The sequence below is a fragment of the Pieris brassicae genome, chromosome 4, assembly GCF_905147105.1.
Source record: "Pieris brassicae chromosome 4, ilPieBrab1.1, whole genome shotgun sequence".
NCBI lineage: Eukaryota > Metazoa > Arthropoda > Insecta > Lepidoptera > Pieridae > Pieris > Pieris brassicae.
The window spans coordinates 15,773,304-15,797,839 of record NC_059668.1 but is presented as its reverse complement, the minus strand read 5'-3'; the positions used below and the strand labels follow the sequence as shown (position 1 = coordinate 15,797,839).

General features: G+C 31.6%; 3 protein-coding genes across 3 annotated transcripts; 1 reads left to right on the top strand and 2 right to left on the bottom strand.

Annotated features, from left to right (window-relative positions):
- Positions 1–87: 87 nt before the first annotated feature.
- LOC123708454 (aspartate aminotransferase, cytoplasmic) lies at positions 88–8,653 on the bottom strand. The gene is made up of 10 exons (XM_045659163.1): positions 8,362–8,653; positions 7,955–8,062; positions 7,538–7,611; positions 7,244–7,352; positions 5,818–6,035; positions 4,698–4,848; positions 3,470–3,635; positions 2,032–2,103; positions 1,408–1,623; positions 88–227 (listed from the first exon to the last, which is right to left on the bottom strand). Exons 1-10 carry the CDS (start codon positions 8,471–8,473, stop codon positions 206–208), a joined length of 1,248 nt encoding a protein of 415 aa, XP_045515119.1. The 5' UTR covers positions 8,474–8,653; the 3' UTR covers positions 88–205.
- Positions 8,654–14,670: 6,017 nt separating this feature from the next.
- On the top strand, positions 14,671–15,093 carry LOC123708284. Its single transcript, XM_045658941.1, has one exon. The coding sequence runs from the start codon at positions 14,793–14,795 to the stop codon at positions 15,018–15,020; it is 228 nt and encodes a 75-aa protein (XP_045514897.1). The 5' UTR covers positions 14,671–14,792; the 3' UTR covers positions 15,021–15,093.
- A 234-nt stretch (positions 15,094–15,327) lies between these two features.
- LOC123708281 (replication factor C subunit 1) lies at positions 15,328–24,349 on the bottom strand. Its single transcript, XM_045658937.1, has 18 exons — positions 24,172–24,349; positions 23,913–24,014; positions 22,864–23,572; positions 22,535–22,644; positions 22,160–22,288; positions 21,421–21,895; positions 20,893–20,998; positions 20,659–20,786; positions 19,407–19,553; positions 18,824–18,907; positions 18,303–18,451; positions 17,698–17,892; positions 17,327–17,478; positions 16,961–17,069; positions 16,558–16,703; positions 16,200–16,413; positions 15,769–15,939; positions 15,328–15,462 (listed from the first exon to the last, which is right to left on the bottom strand). Exons 1-18 carry the CDS (start codon positions 24,178–24,180, stop codon positions 15,376–15,378), a joined length of 3,222 nt encoding a protein of 1,073 aa, XP_045514893.1. The 5' UTR covers positions 24,181–24,349; the 3' UTR covers positions 15,328–15,375.
- Between the last annotated feature and the right edge of the window lie 187 nt (positions 24,350–24,536).

The window sequence follows — 24,536 nt, the reverse complement described above, 5'->3', positions numbered from 1 at the left end:
ATATATATATGTTATCTATATTATGTTTTATTTTCCCTCAACGGCCCCTTTAAGTTTTGGAATATATTCAAACATATTTAAATTGAATAACTCAGTTATTTTAATACAAATGAATTGTCATTATGCAAATAATACTTTTTAATCCTTTCTTCGTGTGATGATTTCAGTACTCAAATGCACGTCCATATTGTAAAGGGGCCAAATTTTATAATTTTGATGGTTGCTCACTGGAACAAAACCATAGCCAATTAACTTATATATTATACTATCAGATAATTTTAAAAACTAAGCAATTTGATAATATAGTTACTGGGGCTTAAAGACTTGTCTTTCAAATTTCAAATGATAATATTACACAATTAAAAAATAAAACACTATATAATTGTAACTGAGATTATATTTGCAACAGATATAAGGAACTATAACAAAACAGCTATAAATAAAATTCTATATGTGCGGGGATTCCCTTTTCTAGGACATAACATGTATATAAAAATTGATTAGAGATATTAGGAATCCTTTTATTAAAGGCTAAAACTATTGAAGAACAGAATACTGCATTAATATCAAGAAATATAATAAAATCTCCAGCTGTCAAAAATATCGACCAAAAATGGTACAATTTTATAATTGAATTTTAATTGCGTCCCTTGCGGCAGTGTACTATCTCACCAAAAATAAATACAATCATGAGACTAAAGCATACTGGCGGCTTTAAATACCAGTAGTAAATATAAATAAATAAATTTGTGATTATAATATAAATAATCACATTTATCACTCAATAATTTAATCTCTTGTATTTATTCTTCTCATTCTATAGAGAAAAAAAATATTTGATAAAACACTAGTACGCTTTCGTCCATAATAAAATGCTAGTAAATCCTATATATATTTTAAAAGCATTAAGGCAAGTGGATTCACATTATTAATTTACTACAGACAAATGTATATAATATATAAAAAGTTTATAGACTACTGCCTTCTAGTACATAATTGTTTGGACTTATAAGTTGCCATTTCTTTGATTTTCGTTGTTCTACCTTAAATCCTACTTAAATATAAGCAAAAATCGCTCAAACATTTGCAAATTATATAAACATATAAAAGCGAAATTAAAACCATATTCTATTAAGATGCTTTTGGAAGTTTATAAAATAATTAATAAATGTCAGATATTTTGACAGGGTCCCATCGAGTGGAGACTGAAGAAATGTGTTTTCAGACCTCCTTTTTTTATACAGTATATAAAAAAAATTGATTCAACAGTTTCGATGTGATCATGTCTCAATATATTAATGTTTTAAATAAAAACCAGCTGACATTTACAAAATAGAAGCATTTAGTGTCAATTTGTTTGACAAAACTAAGAATATTATTCCAAAAGCAGTAATAAAATGTATTTACTCTTGCGCCGGGAACTTGGTGATGGCATCGTGCATGGCCCTTGCCACGTACTCCACGTTGGAGGCGTTTAATCCACAAATATTAATTCGACCTGATTTGAGGAGGTAAATGTGGTGTTCCTGGATTAAATGCTCGCACTGCTTGCTCGTCAGACCCGTGTAGGAGAAAAGACCGATCTGCTTTACAATGTGGTCCCAGTTTCCGGGGGTGCCAAGTCTGGAAGTGAAAAAAAGTATTATTTAGGATAAAAAATGGTAAGTTCTTAAATACATAGGCACCTTTGACGTTGATTATGTAACAGATCTAATATGAAACGCTTGATCGACAAACATTACTCGATTGGCGATTACATATGGCCAAATGTAAGGAACAGTTACGCTTTCTCATACCAGTGCGTAGCTAGCTTTTATCTTAAGTTAAATTATGCTACAAATCAAAAGCAACATACTCATTGTTATGATGTGGCGTGAAATGGTTCCAACCTTCATATAATCATCGTTTCACTATCTCTATGTTCCTTTTCATCATAGCATGAACACAATTAATCAGTATTCTTTTTAAATTATTTAAGTTATACGGACAATATAATAATGCTCAGAACTAGAAATGTATGTTTAAACTCACTTGATAAGTTCGGCCCTGAGCGCATCCCTCATTTGCATAACACGGGAAGACATCATTTTTATGTGGCCTCTCCTGAAAATTTAACATTATTAATAAATAAAATCTAACAATAATTGAAGTTATCCTTTATTTAAGCATAATTTTTATTAGATTATCAAGCACTTAATTTGCACCAAACAAATACAATTATTTGAGCGATGTTAACGCAGGTATTAACGATATTTTCGGTAAGTGATACAATTTAAAATGCAAATCGCAATGTTTCAATGCGATTAGTCTTCTGGATAAAAATACAGTTTATTGAATTAGAGATTTCTTTGATCAGTAATAAATATAATGCTGGTTTTGTTTTTTTAACAGTTTCATTTTAATTTAACAAATTTTAATAAGTTTCCTTTCAAAAACACTTGCAATTTTTGAAAAAACCAAGTTTCATATACTTATATAAATATACTTTATGGTTTTGTGATTTTTTTTCGGTCATTGTTATAAAAATCAAAGTTAAATCATTTATTTCTAACAGCTCTATTAAAAAGGCACCTTGAAAATCAAAATTACAAGTTGACTTAAAAATAACCCTTCCAAAAGTTTCATATGGAGAAAAATGGGTAACCCTTCTTACTCTTTTATAACAGTTTTTACAATATTTTGTATACATACATACATTTGATAATGAGACGTGAAAACCATAATGTTTGGTTACTGGGGCCAATATTCTATATTATATGTAAAGTTATATAATACTAATTGAATAAAAGTCAAGTTTTACTTATAGGTAATGCACTTAGGGAGTGAATGTAGATACAGTGTAGATAAAATAAAATATTTACATTTCTTGATACGCGAATTTATAAGTGGCTTCAACAACTTAATCGTGAATATCATTAAATTAAAAATACTTAATTGAAACTTATCTGTAACATAAACATGTTTGCTTATAATAAATTAAAAAGTCCACTAATGTAAACGTCTGAAATATATATCTATTTATTTGATATCGTAACGAGTATTGAAAATTATCAATTAAATAATGAAAGGTTGTTATTTTATTATTTAATCAATCTTCGCTAAGTGGCAGGAATAAAAATATATTAGTTTGGAAAGGCTTTTGATCAAATTTCGTGTCACACTATTTCTCGCAAATATTTAACATTATTTTTATTTTACGTATATATATAAGACATGATCATGCTTCACTTAAATTCAAAATGTATTGTTGACTTTTATTGTAAACATATAATAATAATACTGGTTTAAATCGCGAACTAAGTCTCACTCTTGGTAAACTTCGCAATTATTAAGACCTACCTGCAATATAAGAGATATTGTAAGTTTCCATAAGCGATGTTTGTTCCCATCAGTTACCGACGTTTGCCCCATGTTTAAAAAAAGCCCAAACTGGAGACTGGACATATAACTTAAGTTTCAAAATACTCACCATTCATCGAAGAGCTTCTTATCAGCCAGTACATTGGCGACTACTCTTGCACCATGAGCGGGTGGGTTCGAATACATCCCACGAACCACCCACGTCAGTTGGGACTTCATGGCTGGGATCAGCTTTGGATCGTTTACCACCACGGTCAGGTTACCCACACGCTCATCTAGAAGTTCGAATTAAAAGGTTATTTGTGATTAGGGGAATTCAACTACCAAGATGTTGCAGGAAAAGCAAAAGTTGACAAAACCTTTATAAAAAGTACCCGCATAGAGGGTACTCTCATAAACACATATCCACCACATTATCCATATATATGTACATATTTTACTAGCAGACCGTTCATGGTTATTATTTGTTAAATAATTATACTATTACTATTACTACTATTATATTATAGTTTTGTAATTTATATAAAAACTATTGGTTACTTAAATTTAAAATATATATATATATATATATATACACATATATTCTGTAGTCTCTCTCTATTATTTATAAGTCCGTTAATCTCAATAAAACATCTTTTTTATTATCGTTACAAGTTATTGCGACAAAAATAATGATGTTCTTAAAAATTTTATTTTTAATAATAAACATTTTTAATATATACATGTCGCAGTAAAGTAGTTAAATAAGAGTTAATTCAATCTCTAGACAGTTAATTAAAAATCGATATTCAATCAAGTCGCTAAAGTTCCGTCAGACAAGTGAGTGAACGAAACGTATAACGAATTTCCTAAACGTACCTAGGCAACAAGACCAACATAACCTAACCTAACCTAGCCATTTACAATAAAGCAAAACACGGAATCTCCAAGCTCTCAGTTCTTCACGATCACACCGAAATAACAATAACAAATAAAATAATTATGGCCGAGTTTTGTTTTACATTGTCAGCAGCAACAACAGCAACAGCTTTCGGTCAGACAGATAGTTAATCGGTTTCGACGCTGCTTTATTTAAATCAAAATGCTAGCGATTTGATTGAATATCGACATTTTATTAACTGTCTAGAGATTCAATTAACTCTCTGATTTAACTACTTTACTTCGACATATATACTACATTCATAATGAATGTTTATATTAGAAACCATACAAAAGAATATATGCAAGCAGAGCTTCGTTAAATCAGTCTTTTTTAACTATAACCTGTCCCTTTTCAATGTAATATGAAAGAAAGAGACAAATGAGAACTAATCAAAATTGTCTAATAAGATACTGACTGTATAAGCCAAAGTTCTTGGCGTATGACTGTGCGCAAACAAGTTCGAATCCTCTCTTCACGAAGTACCTCACGGCCCACGCGTCGCTATCTAAGTCTCCAGACGCGAATCCTTGGTACGCACTGTCGAAGAACGGGAACAATTTGCGTTCCTACAACAATATACGTAATAAATACCCGGCGTATAATTCGGAAATCTATGGTTTGCTCCCGGAAAAACAACGTTCCTGGCTGGAAGGCACAGGCTAATCACCGATTACCACGTTAAATGAACAAATATTAGGAATTATTTGTGTTAAGAGGTTTTGAGAACCATTATTAATAACATTTATAAAGGTTTTTAATGGAAAAGGTTCCATAGAGTATCGTCTTTGGTTAACATTTTTACACATTGAAAGAATATAATTTTATAACCAGATTAAAGCCGGGGAAATAAATACAGATAACACAACTTTCTCTACAGCTTTTGACATTCAACACCTTTTGTTTTCAGTCACCGTGACTACGCACGTTGTAAAGCACGCGAAACGTCGGAAAATTTTAAATGTAAAATTATGTAAAATAATTATAATTTTATAATAATACAAATAGCTTTAATCCGGTTAAAAAATTGTTTTCTTTCAAGGTTCCATAGATTTGGTTTTTATTAAGTTACGGTCACGTTCATGCATTAATCACATTTTTCGTAAGACCAATATTTTAATTACTTATAACTGTATATACACTACATAAAAAACCAGTCGTAGGTCCGAGCCATATTTCACGTTAAAAATAAAAGCGAATGAAAACAATAGTAACGGGCTTTGCTCGCCATAAACATTGTGATGTAACGACCACGAGTTATGCCTATCTTGCGATAACGTCACGCCTAGCATAAAGGTCAAAGTTCGTAAAAGTTTTACGTATAGTATTTCGTAAGCATGATACAACTGTATTTGCTATCACATTTCAATACGTTTAATGGCCTCAAGTTATTTTTTTCGTACATTTCTAATTTGATAACATATTTTGACTGGCTGACATGGCTGAGTCACAAAAGAAAATTACATCTATCAGTATAAAGTTCCATTAATGAATAATAAAGTTATATTGTAACGGTAAGGCTTATTATTTAAACTAACTTCCATAACATCAGCGATCTTAATCCATTGTTCATGAGTGGGGTCTATTCCAGTAGGATTATGCGCACACGCATGTAACAGTATGACCGAGTTCTCAGGTGCATTCTTTAGGTCTTCAATCATTCCATCGAAGTCTATAGCTCGGGTCTTGGGGTCCCAGTACCTGTAAACGCGCGGCTGTGTGAAGCCAGAGTTTACGAAGACCAAGTGGTGATTTTCTGAAAGTAAATAATAATAACTAACAGAAACTAATATAATTTTATATTTAAAGCTCAGTTTTTAAAGCATTCCAACAACTGGTATGCCAGTTTTGCGCCATCATTCGTATTTTATCAGTTAATTTTGCCTGCTATTGAAAGCTTGGGTGTTTTACTAACCATAACTATATATACGCGTGATCCACACGTTTAAATCAAACTTCTTTAAAGAAAAAGGCTTCAACTTTTAGGTTATTGTAAATCTACATTATTTAGATAAAAAAAATACTCGCTTTATACACCTTTAGACTATACCTAACGGGACTTTGATATAAGACCAATCGCTTTATTCTTATTATATAATGGTGGAATGTAGGCAAGCCTACGGGACGCCCAAATAGGGCAGACATCGCAGCTCTTGGACACCCATTTTTAGGGGGTGCGTGCCGGCCTTTGAGGGAGGAGTACACCCTAACTTTGAAGTTAAAGGAGTCGATTCCACAGTTTGTTCGCAAAAGAAAGTGCCTTGTGAAATGGGCTTGTGGAAGACTTCCAGCCATCGCGGTGATGTTAATGAAATTTAGCGTTTTGCGCACGTAAATTATTTAAGAAATGAATCTTCCTTAAAATTTCTCTTACAAAAAATTCACCCCTGATTTAGATATACCTATTACACAATGACTTGTTCAAATCCGATACAATTTTACGTAAAAAAAACATTAATGATGAAAGACGACAAACATTCATTACAAACGTGGCCGCTTCTTATCAGACATTAATCATAATAAGAATCGATTTATGACGAGGGTTTTTAAGCGATAAGATTAATAAGATATTATTTTTACTTAGCCAACAATACCAATATTTTATAGTAATCATATAGTTTTCATAGTTTCCATATGTGGTCAAAATGTCTTAAAACAATCTTTAATTTAAGATGAAGCTAAGTATATATCAGGTTGATATATAATAATATCAAAATAATAAACTGTGTTTGTTGAACAATGAATAAAATAACGAAATTCTGTTGGGAGACAGTTGTCTATTGTTAGTTTAAAACTTTCCATGTCATAATATATTTTCACTAAAACTAATACAAAAAGTAAAAACTTTTCAAAACCAATCATATTTCCAATGATATAAAGATTTTTTTTTTAAATAAAAGTTACTTTTGAATTTTACTCAACCACCTTCAGATATTATAAGTGTTTAAAATAACTACAACTTACCCCATGTTGGGTTGGAGTAATAGAAAGTGGTATATTTAAGATGCTTGTTCAAAAATTCTGCACCAATTCTCAGACCACCGGTGCCAGATAGAACTTGGATACCAAAAGTCTGTAAAAAACATTAAGGAAATTCAGACATTTGGTCAAATTTTATGTTTGAAGAGATTTTACAAAATCAAAATGACCGAGTGATTATAACTTTGAACTAACGCTGACTAACTGAAACGTAAAAATGTATGAAACAAATATTAAATTAAAATAAAAGTTTCTAGAAATATACATAAAAACCCTTACCTTTCCTTCAGAGATGGCAGAACTATCTTCACCCAATAGCATAGAAACTGAGAGGTTACTGAACTGCTCAAGACCTGAAGTTTATAAAAATATACAATTTAGACTTCTAAGTCAAGTCAAGACTTAAAGGTGAATACCATTTTATTCCAAAAATGATAAAATTTTATGCACAATTAAGAATAATTATCCATTTAAATTACACTTTTTCATGATAAGCAAGTATTTTTCTTAAATTTGTTAATTATAAAAACATAAACATTACAATCAAATTGAGATATAAAATATATATATTTTTTATTATTAAACAATGTAGTATGTCAATCTTGGTCGTATTCATAATCTTATGCCTAAAATTAAACATAAAATTTTACTGAATATAAATCATATTTACACATTAATCTGTATTTGTTTACTTACCAAGAACAGGGAGATATTCATGTAAAAGAGTTTCATCAGCTGCCATCTGCTTCTCCATTTTCTGAACAACAGGGAGGACCCATGGTTTACCAGTTTCATCTCGGTATGCTAAAAAACATACAGTTTGATTTTAATTTTCACTATTCTTATTTATTTTAAAAAGATATTTAAGAAAATGCAATCGTGACCCTTAATCAAAGTTCAAGATACACTTGCATGCGATGATTTTGGTGACAATTTTATTGGCTCATCACCAATAATTGGCCTAGGAAAACAACAATTTCATCGATCGTTGTTTAATTAGGACGGCTATTGATTCTACAACGTCAATTTACCGGCTTCCAGCGGTGAATATATTACATAACAATAGGAAACTGTTTTTTTTATATATAATTTATATAACTTACCACCAACTCCCAAATTTACTTTATTTTTATTTGTATCGTCTGTAAAGAGTTTGTTAAGCAGGAAAACCTCAATTGGCGGGCCTTGTTCAACAACCGCGAAGCGAGAACTCATTTTGATTGTTAATAAAAAAATTCAACTAATCAACACAAGCTATATGCACAAGTGGCTAAATAAAACTAAAGAAAACGGTTAATTTAAGCAAATAAACCAAATTCTAATTGAATATTCGCAAACTTCGCACTATAGCAGTTAGATTTTATTTTGACCAATGTGACCTTTCTAAATTACCAATGTCATGAGTGTCAACGGACCGATATGTCTAAAGCAGCTGATCGAAATAAACAGACTAGAGTTTGACAAGCGTATCGTGGCACAAGCCTCTGGCGGCAAATTTAAAAATCTTTCCGCTGATAACCATAGTCTGAAAAAACAATCATGATACTTTTGCTAAACTTGTTTAATAAGTTCGGAGTTTCCAAAGAATTTAGTCTAAAAATAAATATAAGTAAAACGAAAACATTAACTACACCAACGTTTCCACTCCACCGAAAACAGGAATAACAAAGATACACAACTTAAACTTAAAAATATTTATTAATTTGGAACCATAATCAAACACATGATCAGTACATATTTTCAATTTAAATTAAAAAAAATATTGCTTTAATGTTTCTCAAGATTTAGTGAATGTAATAAATTCTCACAGTTCTGCTAAGAAAGTTCTAATTGTTGAAACTTGTTTCCTAACCTATTAAAATTAATTTATTTTATTACAAATTGACAATATGTCAAAATCATCTAGGTTTAAAGCAGCGGGCTGACTAGGGCGTTTTTTCCTGGATATTCCATACCATCCTTTTTATTTACTTCATTGTGTTGACTTCTACAAAAATAACAATAATTGGGTTAGATGGCAGATTATTATCACTTACAATAAAAAAATATAATGAATTACAACCTGTAAGTTTAGATAAATGGGCTAAATACCTGTATTAGGAGGTAGTCACATCTTTTTTCTCAACATCTTTGAGTTCTTTGAATAAGTCTTCGATCTGACGGTTAAAATCTTCGGCATCAGACAGACAGTTGTGTTGAAACATAATTACTAGTATGTATATATTAGAACAAATGTAAAATTATGTTGAATACAAACAAAAGTTTTTTTTTTTTTTTTTTTTAATTTAGTCGAGTATCAAAATGTTGGGTCTGTACTTACTTGCACCTGAAATAATTTCATCAAAAAGTCTTTGTTTTTCCTCGAAGCACTGATTTATATCATCCTTGCTCATGCAATATACAGCAAGCACCGGGCACTGCTTTAAATGGGTTCCGACATTTTTTCGTACAAAATTTTACAATAATGGCATCACATCAACAACAACAATAGGTGACATTTAGTTTCACAATCAGCAGTGTGGCCATATGAAGAATTCAAAATAATTCCCGTCCTACGACTCGCCAGACAGACTCAGAGGTTCAGGGTACCAACCAGGTAACCAAACTAAATTTTTTTTTTACTAACATATCGAAAGACGTGAAAAAAAGATACATAATTCCTAGCTATACTATGCTTCATCAAAATATTGTGTGCATCTCCTACGCACATCCATTGCGTAGGTGACCTTACGCGCGGTGTAGTGCCTTCCACCTTCCCTTGGACTACAACGCATTCTATGGACTGATAGAGTGGTAGAGCTTTACTGGTGGGGTGGCAGTATATGCCCTACCAGTGAAGATTGTATTAGATTCAAGTTTACAGGTGACGCTTTGAGGCTAATTCACATAATACATTCGCTAACTGCATACTATATTACGCTGTTATTGTAATGCTTAGAAATAAGAATCGCTACTCTATTTTGACTACTGCCATAGCATAGCTACTGGGAATGAAGTATCCCTTGTTTCTCCAGTGCGTTTCGGTTAGCCCGAAAATGGATATACCACATCCGGTGACTTTCCTCTCTACGATAATAAGCCGCTAAACTTATCCTATGCCTATCTTCTGGATTTTTCGCAACTTGATGAAGTTGCCAGTAGTTGCGTCGCGGCACCGCTGGCTAGGCGGTTAGTATGGCAATCGTAATCCTCTTGTGTCTACTTTCATTACGATTTTATCGTGAGATTAGCTGCAGTGGTTTCACGTTGCGTTCTGCACCAGTTTTTTTAGGGGTTATTTGAACCCCCAGGCCCCTGTAGCCTCTTCTGCTCTCTGACCAGGAAAGTGGCTATACCCCTGCTCGGTTGCCATTTCTTTGTCTGTTATCTAGTAGGAGCACGGTACAGGATTACCGCCACGGGTGGTGTGTTGTCCGCGCGCGCAGGTGAGGTTGACAGTTGGGGCCGAAAAGATGTTAAATTAGTTCTCCGTTCTCATTTAATAGTTTTCAATTTTAAAAAAAATTGATGTTATTTTTTACGCAGTTTATTCAAATTCAAATTGATGGTACAGAATGATGCGCTAGGATGATGCAGAAGATTGAGGAGAGTTATGGTAGTCTAAAATAAATTTCCTCTTTATTTACTACTCTGGCTACTTAGTGCTTTTGCACAAGAGAACTTACTGCCAAAAAGTTAACCATATATTTAATCTATAATATTGTTTCCAAATACAATAAATGTAGGCTTTTTGCTGGAAAAGCACCGTTTGCGCCCAACGAATACTTATAACACGTAAATTAAGAATTACAGTACACAATACATTCTAAACAAAATTATTAACTTTAAGGTTAATAACGCTTAGACACCATATTTATTACATGTATATTTAATATTGTTATTACATCAGCTATGTAGAAAACAATAAAATCTTAGCTTGACTTTTATAAATCAAACTGCCACTGGTATTTAAAAGTTCAGAATATAATTATGCCTGCTTTGACCTTAGGTATGTAAGGTTTTTAATACTTAGTGTAGACGGGATTTTTTAGCCGCTTTACTCTAGGATCATCAGCTCTCATAATCATGTAAGTGGATTTATATTCTCTATTATCGCCATTATTTTTCTCGTATCGGTCCAATCCAGCGAATCCAAGGCCAATCCCAACCAGAGCACAAATAGATGAACACATCACTCCTGGGATTTCCCAAAAACCTTGCTTAATCAATCCTAACCATGATTTTCCAAAGTCTATTTGGTGCCCTATAGTTTTTGGCATAGGCATTTTAAATCAATGTTTGCTCTTTAATAATTATATAATAATTACGTATGTAAACGCTAATTCTATTAGATTCTCTGATACTATTCAATCATTAAATTTTTTTCCATATAATAAAAAATGACATTAATGACAATTATTTTTATTTGATATTTGTTTTAAATTATCTAAGCAGGAAATAGCAAAATATTAAATGATCTTTCATTACTTTTTATATTTCTGTGGTTGCTTTTTGTGTATTTACTATATTACAATATCTTGTCAAACAGACAAAATTTTAAAAACCATTTTAGATTATTAGTGACAATAAAAGTGTTACTTTTAATTCTGTCATTGGCTTTAAAAAGTCAAATGAGACATTTATAATTACAAAAACGCGTCATAATGCTTCTCTAGGCAAAGTAGCGATACCAAATCTATAAACACGTAAACAAACGTCAGGATTTAACGTATAACTATCATTATTACATTACACAAATACAAATATAATATATTTCCATCATATCTCTAATATATTTCAGTCTCCAAGGAAAATAACTTCAACACAGTATATAATTACTTTTCCTTTTTTAATTTACATGTTTATTATCTTCATCATAATTATTAAACTCGACATTTTACAAAAAAAACCATACGACGTGTGCCCTGTAAATTAATATGGTATATATTAATTTCCGTTTCGTGTCACGTGACAACACATCAAATAATGCTACTGGAAACTCCATCAAGTTAAGAAAAATCCAGATGATAGGCACTTGGAATGTTCGCAGGTTTCTAAAACCCGGTAAACGTAATCTTGTGGAGAGGGAAGTCACCAGATGTGGTTTATCCATTTGCGGTCTAACAGAAACGCACTGGAGAAACAACAGGCATTACTGTACCCATGATGCGCATGCTTTTTACTTTTCCACATGACAGGAGACAAAACGGAGTAGCAATTCTTATTCCAAAGCATCACAATAACAGTGTAATATGGTATAAGGCAGTTAGCGACCGCATTATATCTATGAAGCTCAAAGCGTCACCTGTAAACTTGAATCTAATACTGCCTGTCTGCCCCACCAATGTAGCTCTACCCCTCGTATTGGAAAGTTTTTACCAAGATTTTCAAGCAATAATTGCGAAAATCCTCGATATAGAGTTAATTATAATAATTGATGATTTCGACTCAAAAATAGGCGAAAACTCTGCTCAGTACAGCAAATGTGTGGGAAACTTCATGAACCACAACGAAGCCACACCAGACACACTATAGAATAAGGCTAAACAACTCATCCAAAATGCAGTAACGGAGTCTAGTCCGAGATCCCGAAACGCGCAATGACGCGCTGGATGACGCACAGTACCCTTGCGATTATAGAAGAGAGGCGCCTTAAGAAAACCGCAGAAGCAGACATAAGAGAGCTCAATCAGCTATCTGCTTACATCCAAGGCTGCTGCAGGTGAGACCACAATTCCTACCTTTATAGCATTCCGGAACAAGCTGGTTTTGTGAAGGGGAAAGGCACTAGGGAAGATATTCTTCATTTTACGCCAGATCATGGAGAAGCCACGAGAATTTAATAAGCCCATGTTAATTTGCTTTGTTGATTTCTCCAAAACATTCAACTCGGTGAGATGGCCGGTGATGTGGAAGATCCTTCTATATACGGGCACACCAAAACATTTTGTGTATCTTTTAAGATGGCTTTATGAAGAAGTAATTCCCCTCAAGTGACATCGCGAAAGGCAACGTGGTCCAACCTTAAAATTTATCTTGGGGCTCAGATTTCAAGCAATGGCGAATGCATCGATAAGGGTAAACGACGTATGGGCATCACAAGAACCGCGATAGGCAATATACCATAAATATGGAGAAACAGGAATATAACAAAAGCTGAGAGTTTTGAACAAACGTCTCGTGTTAAATAGTGTTTTATTTTGAAAAAAATGAGGTTCAACGTAGGTAGAGAATACAGGCGTATTGGCTTTCTGCTAGGTGAATCAAAAAGTTACTTATGCGAGTTGCAACATCTAACTTTAACGATAACTTCGTGTTGCTGGCTATTTTTGTTAAAATAGGAACAACAGACAAATATCGATATCGTTAAAATTAGATGGTGAAACTCGCCAAAGTAACTTCTCTCTTTAAATTTATAAGATCTCTAATAAATTCAAACCGTTCCCGCTAAAAGTAGTTTACCCCAAAAACGCTTGGTGCACTAGTGTACATGTGTTTCTCGTAAAGTCTGTAAGAGGGCTCTCTTTCCCGAGGTTTATTAATCTACTCTTTGGCACAGATCCCCGTTATCCAGGACGTTGCGACTACTGAATTCTGTCTCCGACACTATCGATACATTTATATGTTCGCAGAGTGAATTCACAGTAGCGATATGGTGTAAATTATGTGTTTAATATTATAAACGTATTTTATTATATTTTAATTATTTAATGTTTCTCGACATTATCGTATTGACATAGTCTGTAAGGATAATGTATGTATTTCTGTAATAAATAAATAAATACTTTTATTTGCCACTGTTAGGTGTCAATACATAGATAAAACAAATCAACTAATACTATCAATAGTTAAAAATAATACTTACACGAAAAAAATCGTTCTTATAAATTTTGGTAGCATATAAAACATAACACAGACAGTGTCATCATTATCAAAATATTTTTTAGAATCGGTTTAGTATTTATAGAGATTATAAACATACTATTAAAAAATAGCTTGAAGTTTTTATAATATTTATTATTTATTTGTTCGGCTCTGACAATTACAAATAGATACACTTGGGTCCAGGGGAGTAGTTTCCATATACTCCCTTTAGTATGGGGCTACTCTTTAAGTAAACCAGATTAATATTATACCTAATTGTATTGCATACATACAATTGCACAATTCAAAATGCCCTTGAGTTTGTACTATGCAATGTATAAGATGCACGGTGATTGCGTTTGTAACTAAAGCGGGGGGAGGAAGACACGCGGGTGTAATCATAATTTTTTTTATTTGAAACTGGCATTAAGTTAAAACTATTGCAATAATATTTATAAAAAAAACATACATTTTGCTTACTTTAGGCCCGCTCTTAATGCACGTCAAATATTATATTTAACAAAAATAAATTTTAGACCATAGAACCACTTTTGTCAGTTGTCATACTGACTACGGAATCTGAACACTTAAGTCAATATCCCAAAAATAAAAACTATGGTTATTAAGACTTCAGATCTTTCTCCTTATCCTATTATTTTTTTGTAAGTGCGCGGCTACATATTTTAGAACAATGGCAGCGCAAGCATCAAGAAAGACTCTAGCTCAGTTAATCAGACAAGGATACGACGAAATACCAGAAATATACGCAAGCAGTGTCCTGGCATTGGTGGGAATAGGCCTGGGTACCGTTGGTTGTTACAATTACTATAAAAGAGATGGAGATAATAAAAGGTACAAGAAAATGTACGTAGTTATGAGACCCGATGACCCCAGAGTAGCAAAGATTAGAAAAGAATAGGTTTTATTAAGTGAATCCGTTGATAAATAGTTGCAATTATGTAATGTACAATAAAATTAATACTACTATATTATTCGGCTTTTTTAATTGTTCATAGTCCTGTTTTAAAATTTCAGGCTTATAATAATCAAAACCGTTTATATTTATTTGTAATTCCATCCAGATTAGTTTCATTGTTGAGTATAAAATCACTCATTCAAAATGTCACCAAATTTGATGATAGCCACATTAGTAAGTAGTTGGAATGCATACATTGCACAAAAGTATAAAAAAAGGTAATATAACAAAATAAACAGACAATGTTTTAAGATAGTCATGCTTAATATTTAATCATAGATAAATTGTATTTTTAACATCATTTTGTTTTCTTTCCTCTGCCTTTACTTGATTGTGGTTTCTCTTTGCTGCTGGAAGCTTTTTCTAAATCTTTCATTTTCTTTTTCTGTAAAAATAATTAGTTTATACTCTATAGTTTTACTAAACTAAATATTAAGTTTGCAATTGGTACTATAATATTTTAAAGGTATGCAAATACACAATGAATATCATGCAGCAATGATCTGTTGCGCCAATACAACTTATTTGTAAAATTTATAGGTGTGTGCCTCCTTGAAGTTTGATATGACATATTCTTAAATAGTTATAATTTTCTTATCTCAATAAATGTATTTTAACAGTTAATTTTAAGTATGAATAAGGTTCTACTTCTAAAATTAACGCTTGTGGCATTTAAAACTATTTGTCATACCTTAATAAGTAAATCATTTTCAGGATCACTATCATTTTCTAGATCATCTTCAGCATCCATTTCCAAACCATTTTCATCAGTTTCAAGATGTTTTGCCTTCTTTATAGTACCAGGTGCATAGGGCAATGCACTTGCTTGCTTATTGTATGTCCGTGTCATGGCAGCTTTGACCTTTAAAAATCATGTAGTTGAAATTATGTATTAACATGTTTTAACTAAAACTACTTATCATTCTTTTTTTAAGTGAGCTATAGTCTAAACAATAACTATATCTCAGAGCCATAGTAAAAAGTTTATTATTAAGGCATAAAGTTACCATGTAAACATGGTACAATCATTTTCCACATTTTATAAATATGATAGGCATTGCTTTGGTTGAAATTGTCCTAGTCACAGATAACTAAAAATAAAATGCAAATAGAAAGACCAACTTTGGCATCTATAAGAATGCTGGGGTTCCTTTGCCCTGGCCACAGTGACAGTTCAGTGAGTGACTCCAGGTCATCCCGTAGTAGGTGGTATTCTTCAAGCACTTGAAGAGATTTTGAAATACCCTCATTTTTGTCTTTAATCAGTGGGTTCAGTATGGCGTCGCGAAGATGTGACGAATAGTCAAGAAATATTGATGATTTTGATCCTGATGTACTGTAAAGAAAAGTTTTTATAATTACAGAATAAAACATTTATATTTTTTTCTATATATATAACTATATTACAATATAATTTTCAAGTCCTTGTACATTGTTACTTAGATTTTTTTTAAATATTAAGCAATTTCAACAATCTCACCTGAGTCTTGTGTGAGCGTGTATGGTCTGCGCTAGGCGGGACATTTTATTTGCTCGTGAATTTTTCCCAAGCCAGCTCGGGAACTGTATCTGTCCACCTACATGACCTGATAGTTGTTGTCCAGGAATAACTGAACTATACATGGCCTATAAACAAAACAAATAATTTAATTGATCAACGGTATATAATATTACCCGGTAACGGTATATAATATAATATGAACCTGTAATATTTTTAGCAACATATACCATTCATTGGTTTTCATTGGCAAATAATGTCTGTTGACCATTTTTGTAATAGACATAATATAACTGCTTATACAAAATTAACTGTGAGAGTTTCAGAATCAGTGTATTTTTTATTTTAGAAAATAAATGAATCAGTAAGATTAATAAATTTATACCTGGAGTGGAAGAAGACTCCAAGCTTGATTAGATCTAATCCTAGAGTCAACTAAGTCACCAAGACTAAGACTGTCCACTGCTTTGCTCATCCGATCCAATACTTCATGCCTAAAATAAAAAGACTTGGTTAATTTTTATTTGTGTATATTATATAGATAATTAACTTTTGTTATCGCCTAGTCTTCCTGGTCTAATTACATTTTTTAGGATACCTATTTCTCTAGACAATGACGAGCTATCATCCTCTATTTTAATAAAGTGTCTAGATACATCTACTGTATAAATTATTATCTATTTTAATTTTCGATCATGATTACCAACGACAAATAAATATTTAACTAAACTAATACTAATTTAATACATACTTAGGGCAATGGGGCACAACTTGCGGGTAGTTTTCGTGGACAAATAGTGGTGCGAGGCTGTAGTCCGTAAAGAACAGATCGCTTCGATCGATAATACTCATGGTCTTGTGTTCCTCTGCTGAAAAAACTTTACGAATCGCATCCCATGGACCCTGTATACACATTTTAAAATGAACGAGCTGATAACAACTGACTATATGATTGGTGTTTATGCCTTTAACATCCTTCTAACACGAAAACAACAAGTTAAAAAAACATATATATAGAAAATTATCAGTATTTTAGGGTAAGTACTGATAAAAACAGCTGTTTTTTCTTCTGATTTGTGTTATTGTTGGTATTGAGGTGTTAGTTAGTTATTTATAACAAACCATTTTGATATCTTTTTTGACTCTCTGAACCTCCTTCTGGAGTTTATCACGCTCCGTGAGAGTGGGATCAGCCGTCCAAACTGACAGTAAGTGCAGGGTCTGCCGGATATCCTGTCCCGCTGCACTTATCAGCTGAGATAGAACATCCCCTGGGACTTTAACACCTTCTTTGAAGCATATCGTCAGCATTGCTGCCTAAAATATATTTTAATAATATAATATAATTTTCGAAAACATTATGAATAAAGAGCAAATATTGGTTAATATTAAGAGGTATTTAACGTGAAAGCTTATAACTTCTTTATTTATAAAAACTAAGAGAGTAAAAGCGGCCTGTCCCTGAAATTTGTTTGGTTAAAAAAATTGAAATCGGCTTATAACTTTATTAATTACAATATCAAACTTAAAATTTCCTCTTTATAATAGAAAACTTCTTTATTAAAGTTGAAGTCTGGTAACGTAATGGGGTAGATTTATTTAAAATTTTGAGATCAAATCAAAGGCCAGCCGTTTGCGAATAAAACAAAGCCTAAAATGGTGAATGACACTAATTGTTAAAAAAAAAGAAAATCGAATTCGATTGAAAATAATAAATTAATTCATACCTTAATCTGGTCAACTCGCGGCCGGCTGAATCGAAGGTCATAGCAATAATTTACTAAAGACCGCATTTTTTCACTGTTCCTGTCATTACACATGCAAATTACGGGCACTGAAGATGACTTTATTAGGGAAATTAATTCTTGGAGACCACCTGAAAAAAAAAACCTAGTTTCACCTCAGGTCGGCCCGTGCTTATTTTACCCAGGATTATGAAATATATATTACGAAAATTATTAATACATATATATAAGAGAAATTTAAAATGTGTTGAGCCGTTTCTGAGTACTACACACACTCTGACACGAGATAATTTAAGCAACAATTTTGGATCCTTAACTTCTAATTTATTTATATTAAAATTTTATTATATTCGTGATAAGCAATGCCTACAGGTTCTATCATCAGGGTATGGTGCAGCAACTTTTCAATGGCTATTATTAACTACATATTGAGTTCTGTAAAAAAAAATCAGTTTATATGTTATAGAAGATTTACTTGAAAGTGTAAATCAGAGACAATTTACCTCTATCCTCATTGCCAGCCATTCCGTCCACTTCGTCCATAACTAGAACATGTTTCTTTGTAACCGCTTGTTTACCAGTCACCCCTGAAAAATATGATTTATTGTATACGGAAAAATTCAAAGAAATACATTATCATACTGTTAGCTTCTAATATTTGTTTAATTAAATTCTAAACATTTTTTTGAAACATATTCTTAAGAATCTTGCTACAAGTGCGCATGTGTCATAGTTATTCATTTGACTCGTTCGGTTGTTTACGAATTGTTTCGAATTGACTCGACCATCTCCCGAAGTGGCATGGTCGAGTCGGAGGAGGGAGTTCTGATTATAAAAGAGGTTGTGACACATGCGCACGGGATTTTTCCTTTGTACGAGTTCGTAGTTATCCAGTTTACGTAAAATCAGTGAAGTGAATTATAGTGAATTAAGTCATCATTGAAGTGTTTAATTTCCTACCCTAAGTACTAGATCAAATACCGCTAACAATACTCGTTACACCTATTGCGGTTTTTCAACATAACTCCAGAATAAGAAATGTTCCTAGACCAACGGGAAAAAAACATTTACACCAGCAACTATTACCTTTAGCATAACCAGACAGAGATTTAGTAGATATTAGTTCTGAGATTTGTTCCTTTATAAGATTCTTACTGCGAGTATCCGATGCGTTAAACTCTACCGTATCAAAGCCTAATTCCTTGCACACTAGGCCCACAGTCGTTGTTTTGCCTGCAAACCACACGTTATATTTAATATTAATACTAAATCATCATTAATATATAGTAATGAAGTACCAGTTTAGTCAATTCCAGTAAGTTCTATAGAACTATTTGATTTTGAATTAATTTACGTTCTACTAATTAAAAAAACATATAATTAGGAATATTAGTTTATTTATTTACACTTCGTTGCCAGAAATACAGTACAATAAAAATAATTAACAATAGGAGGGCAACTGGCGGCCTTGTCGATTTCGAACAATCTTTTCCAGGCAACCACTGTGAGGAAAAGAATTAATAAGGTGACCGCAGGAAGTGCAAAACAACATAAAATAGTGGTTGCCTGGAAGAGATCGCTCGAAAGCGAGAAGGCCGCCAGTTGCCCTCCTTTTAATTTAATTATGTTCAATTTTTTTTATATTGTAATGTAACGAAGGGTTAATAAATAAATAAAATATACAATAACTTAGGCATAAATAACGGAACAAAACAAAGTAATTAAAACATATGCAGACAATGAAAAGGATAATTTATTGAATGAAAATTTGTATGAAATTATTACTACACAAATATTATTTTGAAAATACACAATATCGGGTGGCATTTCAAGTTTCGTTTTAATCAAATTCTTTAAACTATAGGACACGCTCGCGCGATAGATTATAGGAACCAAAACATAAAGATAATGGTTGAGCATATCCCCATATTATTATTTGTATGTCAATGTAAGCACATGCTCTTCTTATTACGATGAAAGATATCGAGACAACCAGCATGTGTTAAATCCAGACCACATACTTCCCCATAAAAAGATCACTTAACAAATCTTAAACTAGAAAGGGTCTATTGAATAATTGTTTATTTATTATTTTGTATCCTGTGTGTATTTCTATAAATTGCTTTCTATAATCAAAACAGGACCACAAGCTTAATAAAAAAATTACATAATTTAATGCAGATGAAGAATGAATCATAATAAATATTTTTTCTATGCAAGTGGACCTATTTGATTGTACTATGACCAAGTTTACAAGAGTAGTTAGAAGTAAGTAAGTGGATAAAAATTGTATGATTTCCTATTTATGTAGAAATTGGTGGTATGTGGAAAATCTTACCAACGCCGGGAGGTCCTGATAAAAGAGCTGCTTTATAATATCCACCATCATCATTCTTGGCCCATGGATTTGGTTTAGGCAACTTAGCTTTTCTATTCACATACCACTTGGTTAACCAGTTGATTAATCTGTAAAAAAAATAGTAAACATATTTAACAGACATGTCAGTCATTTAGTTACAGTTACACAATAATTATTTAAAACCAAGGTTGTACATACATACAAATTTCTTACTTTTTAACATTACTTGCTTCACCATGTTGCCCAATAATTTGCTTTATACTCTGCGGCTTGTATTTGTCAACCCACATTAGAGATGCATCTTTTGATGAATTGTCAACTAAAATTTTGTAATCCATTAATTTCATAGAATTTTATTACTCAAATAAACCTACAAATGACACTAAATGTTTTCGTGTTATGTAAATGACATAACAACATAACATATCAAGTAGTCAAAAATAAATTTAGCTGCAGCATGTTCTAGGTAAACTTATACTATACCACCTGGCTTGGTGGGACGTTTTCCTGTTGGTTCGAATCAAATAGTTGCATTTAAGACCCAGTTTTGACTAAGCCTCGATAACTGTAAAAATTATGAACAAAGATATGTTTGATATTCTTAAACAGGAATAGGTGAGGTTTCAAAAAACGTAAACAATGATAATTTAAACCTGTACCGAACAGATTTGCTTTCTGATTAATGCACACATGCATGGAACTTTATTGTCAGGACTATTTATGTTAAAATAATAAATATACCATTGTCAATCTGCTCTACTTCTTCTTCACTTTTCTTCTTATTTATTTTTCCATAAAAATCTTTTTTTGGAGAGTCCAATATTTCTTTCTTAATTTTTGCTTTTGGGGAGACAGATCTCTCTTTTTTAATAGGGTTCTTCAGGGACACTGATTTGTTATTCTTTAAAGTTATGGTTGCTTTTGGAGATACTGATCCTTCCTTTTTGACTTTATCATTCAATGATAATTTTGATTTATCTTTAGTTGTCTTTTCATTTTTTTTAGATTTTTCATCATTTGGTGATTTATTCTTATCACTATTTTCGATTTTTACGTGCGGTTTATCATTAGTGTTTGATTTTTTATTTTTGTTTTTCTTTGATAGCTCAGTGATCATATTGAGAAATTGATCTTCATTAATAATTTTGATGCCTAATGTTTCTGCTTTAGCAGTTTTTGCTGGGCCCGCGTCTTCACCAGCTAGAACATGCGTTACCTAGAATATTCAATCATTAAATTACTTTCTGACGACTCCTTATCACTTAAGGTAATGAAACTTAATTTCTACCCCCTAATACAATTGGAGCAAACACATTTTTGTATACATATTGTTAGTATACACAACAGTCACAACTTTGTTCGTATCAGATTGACCAAGGCAGATGGAAAACATAACAAATCTAAACTCACTTAAAATATTTTTTGTAAAATATGCAAGTATTTAACAATTATTTTATTCTAAATTAATAAATGGTCTTACCTTCTTACTAACTCCAGATTTGACTGAACCACCATACTTTGTGATAGCTTCTAAGATTTCTTCACGCTCAAAGGAATCTAAAACTCCAGTCAGCAAAAATGCACAATCCTTTAAACAGCCTGGTGCACCCTAAAATTATTACAATAGCAAACAAGACAATTATGTATATACATGTTATTTATCAGAGCCCAGGTTTAAGTGTAATACATATGTATATGTTGCAGCCAACTAGCTTAATTAGCCATACAATTAACGGAGTAAAATTACACATTTTTTAATTTGTTATGCAGTTATATAGTGTGCAAAAAAATATATTCAATGATTCTATCTGATATCTAAATATTTCTTTTTAAACAATAAATAAATAAAAATTACTTCTGGAATTTCCTTAGCACCCAAGTTTTTGGGCCCTGTTCTATTTAGGTATTTTTGATATAGAGACGCTGATAGCCTTTTTCTTTCATGTCTTTCTTGGTCACTAAGTGCTGGAATGCAATATGTACAAAGTTTTGTTAATAAGAACTTAATGCACATTTTGTAGAATCTAAGTTAGTATTAGTGTAGTATTAGTAATAATTATTATAAATAATAGTTATTTATAGTAGTAGGAATTAGTCAAGGCATTTAAGAAGGTTTGCCAAGTGCCATTAGGATTAGGTTTGTAGATAATTTCAAACAATAAATAAACAGGAAATGGCACTAACCAGACTCATTAAGGCTGTCATCATGTTTTTTCTTTTTAAAGCTTGTATCATGATCATCATCTTCTAAAAATTCACTCAAATCTCTCTTTCTCATCTTTGATTTATTTATAGCATGAGGTTTTTCTTCAACAGAACAATTGTTAAATTTATGGCCTTTTTCATCATCTTCAATTTCTATTATTTTATCATTGTTGTTTTGATTTTTTGAATTCTTCTTGTCATTGTCATTGTTTGTTATTTTATAATGTTTTTCTTTCAATTCAGATTCAGTTTGATGATGTTTCTTGGGTTTCTTACTTGATTTTGATGTATCATCTTTAGTTGAACTAAGTTGTGGTGGGCTAATTTTAACTTTTGGCACTTCTTTATTGCTTTTTGGTTCCTCTTCTACAATACATTTTCCCTGGTCCTTTTTATAAGATTTTACTTGCTCTGGTGATATATTGTCAATAGTATCTAATTCTAATAGACTTTGCTCAAATTCTTCATCAGAATGTATACCAATTTCAGTTTGTTTTTCACTTTTATTTTTAACAACTAAAGACTCAGTTTTTTTTATCTTTTCACTACCAAATAAGTCAGTAATTGTAACTTCTTTGAGTTTTGGACTTTTTTGTGCTGATTTTTGTCCTATGTCTACTTTTTTTACTTTTGGGGAAAATATTTCTTCATCTGAATCTTCTATACGTCTTTTCTTTGTTTGTTTTTTCTAAAACAGTAAAGGGTTTTATTATTGAAGTTATATTAATAATTAGTAAATAATTAAGAATTAATTATTTCTATATCATCATTTCAATTTAAGTAATAATTTTCTATCCTGATACTATTGCCTATGAACAAATAGTACAAACAAAACATACATAACAAAGTAATTATAATTATATTATTGTTATTAATATGATCGGAAATACATGAGACAAAACATATCTATATTAAGATAAATATAATTATTAATTTTTGTAATATTCTACGTACGTCATGGTAAAATTATACAAAATATAGTCAGGTTAGGTGACAACAAATAAAGAGTTGATAATATTGGTACTTACCTTCTTTACCCGAATCTCAGGAGATTCTGGTATTATATCACTATCATCATGTGCGATTTTTGTTGTTTGTTTTTTTATTACAGTAAAATATGAACGAATGCTCTGAAACAGTAAATTAAGTGCAATTTCTGGTTATCAAAATTACTAAGTTGTATAACACAACAATTATTTCAAGTTGCGTTATTAATTAAAATTAAGCTTTTCAGAATTTAGGTGTCACTATGATTTTTTATACGCAGTTTTGTTCCCAACAACATACCTTGGACATAATTAATTATGTTTTCACTCCTTTTTTATAAACCTCGCTTTACTGTAAATGTTGATAATATATATAAGTAAAGTAATTTGGATCTGGAAATAAGAAATAAGCATTAGGTATTCAATACAAGATATTGCGCGAATTAATATATTTTAAAATTTGACAACTGCCACTTTTTTTGAAGATTTTATGGCTTGGTGACAACTGCCATTTATTACACGGTACTGTCAATTTTCAAGTAGGATGAGAGACGACTTTCTCTATGAACTTGAGAATTAATATCACAAAAAACACTGGGTTTTCTGAGTTCACATAGAACATTTGACAATTTTTGCAAGATTTTCTCAAAGTTTAAATATTAAAAC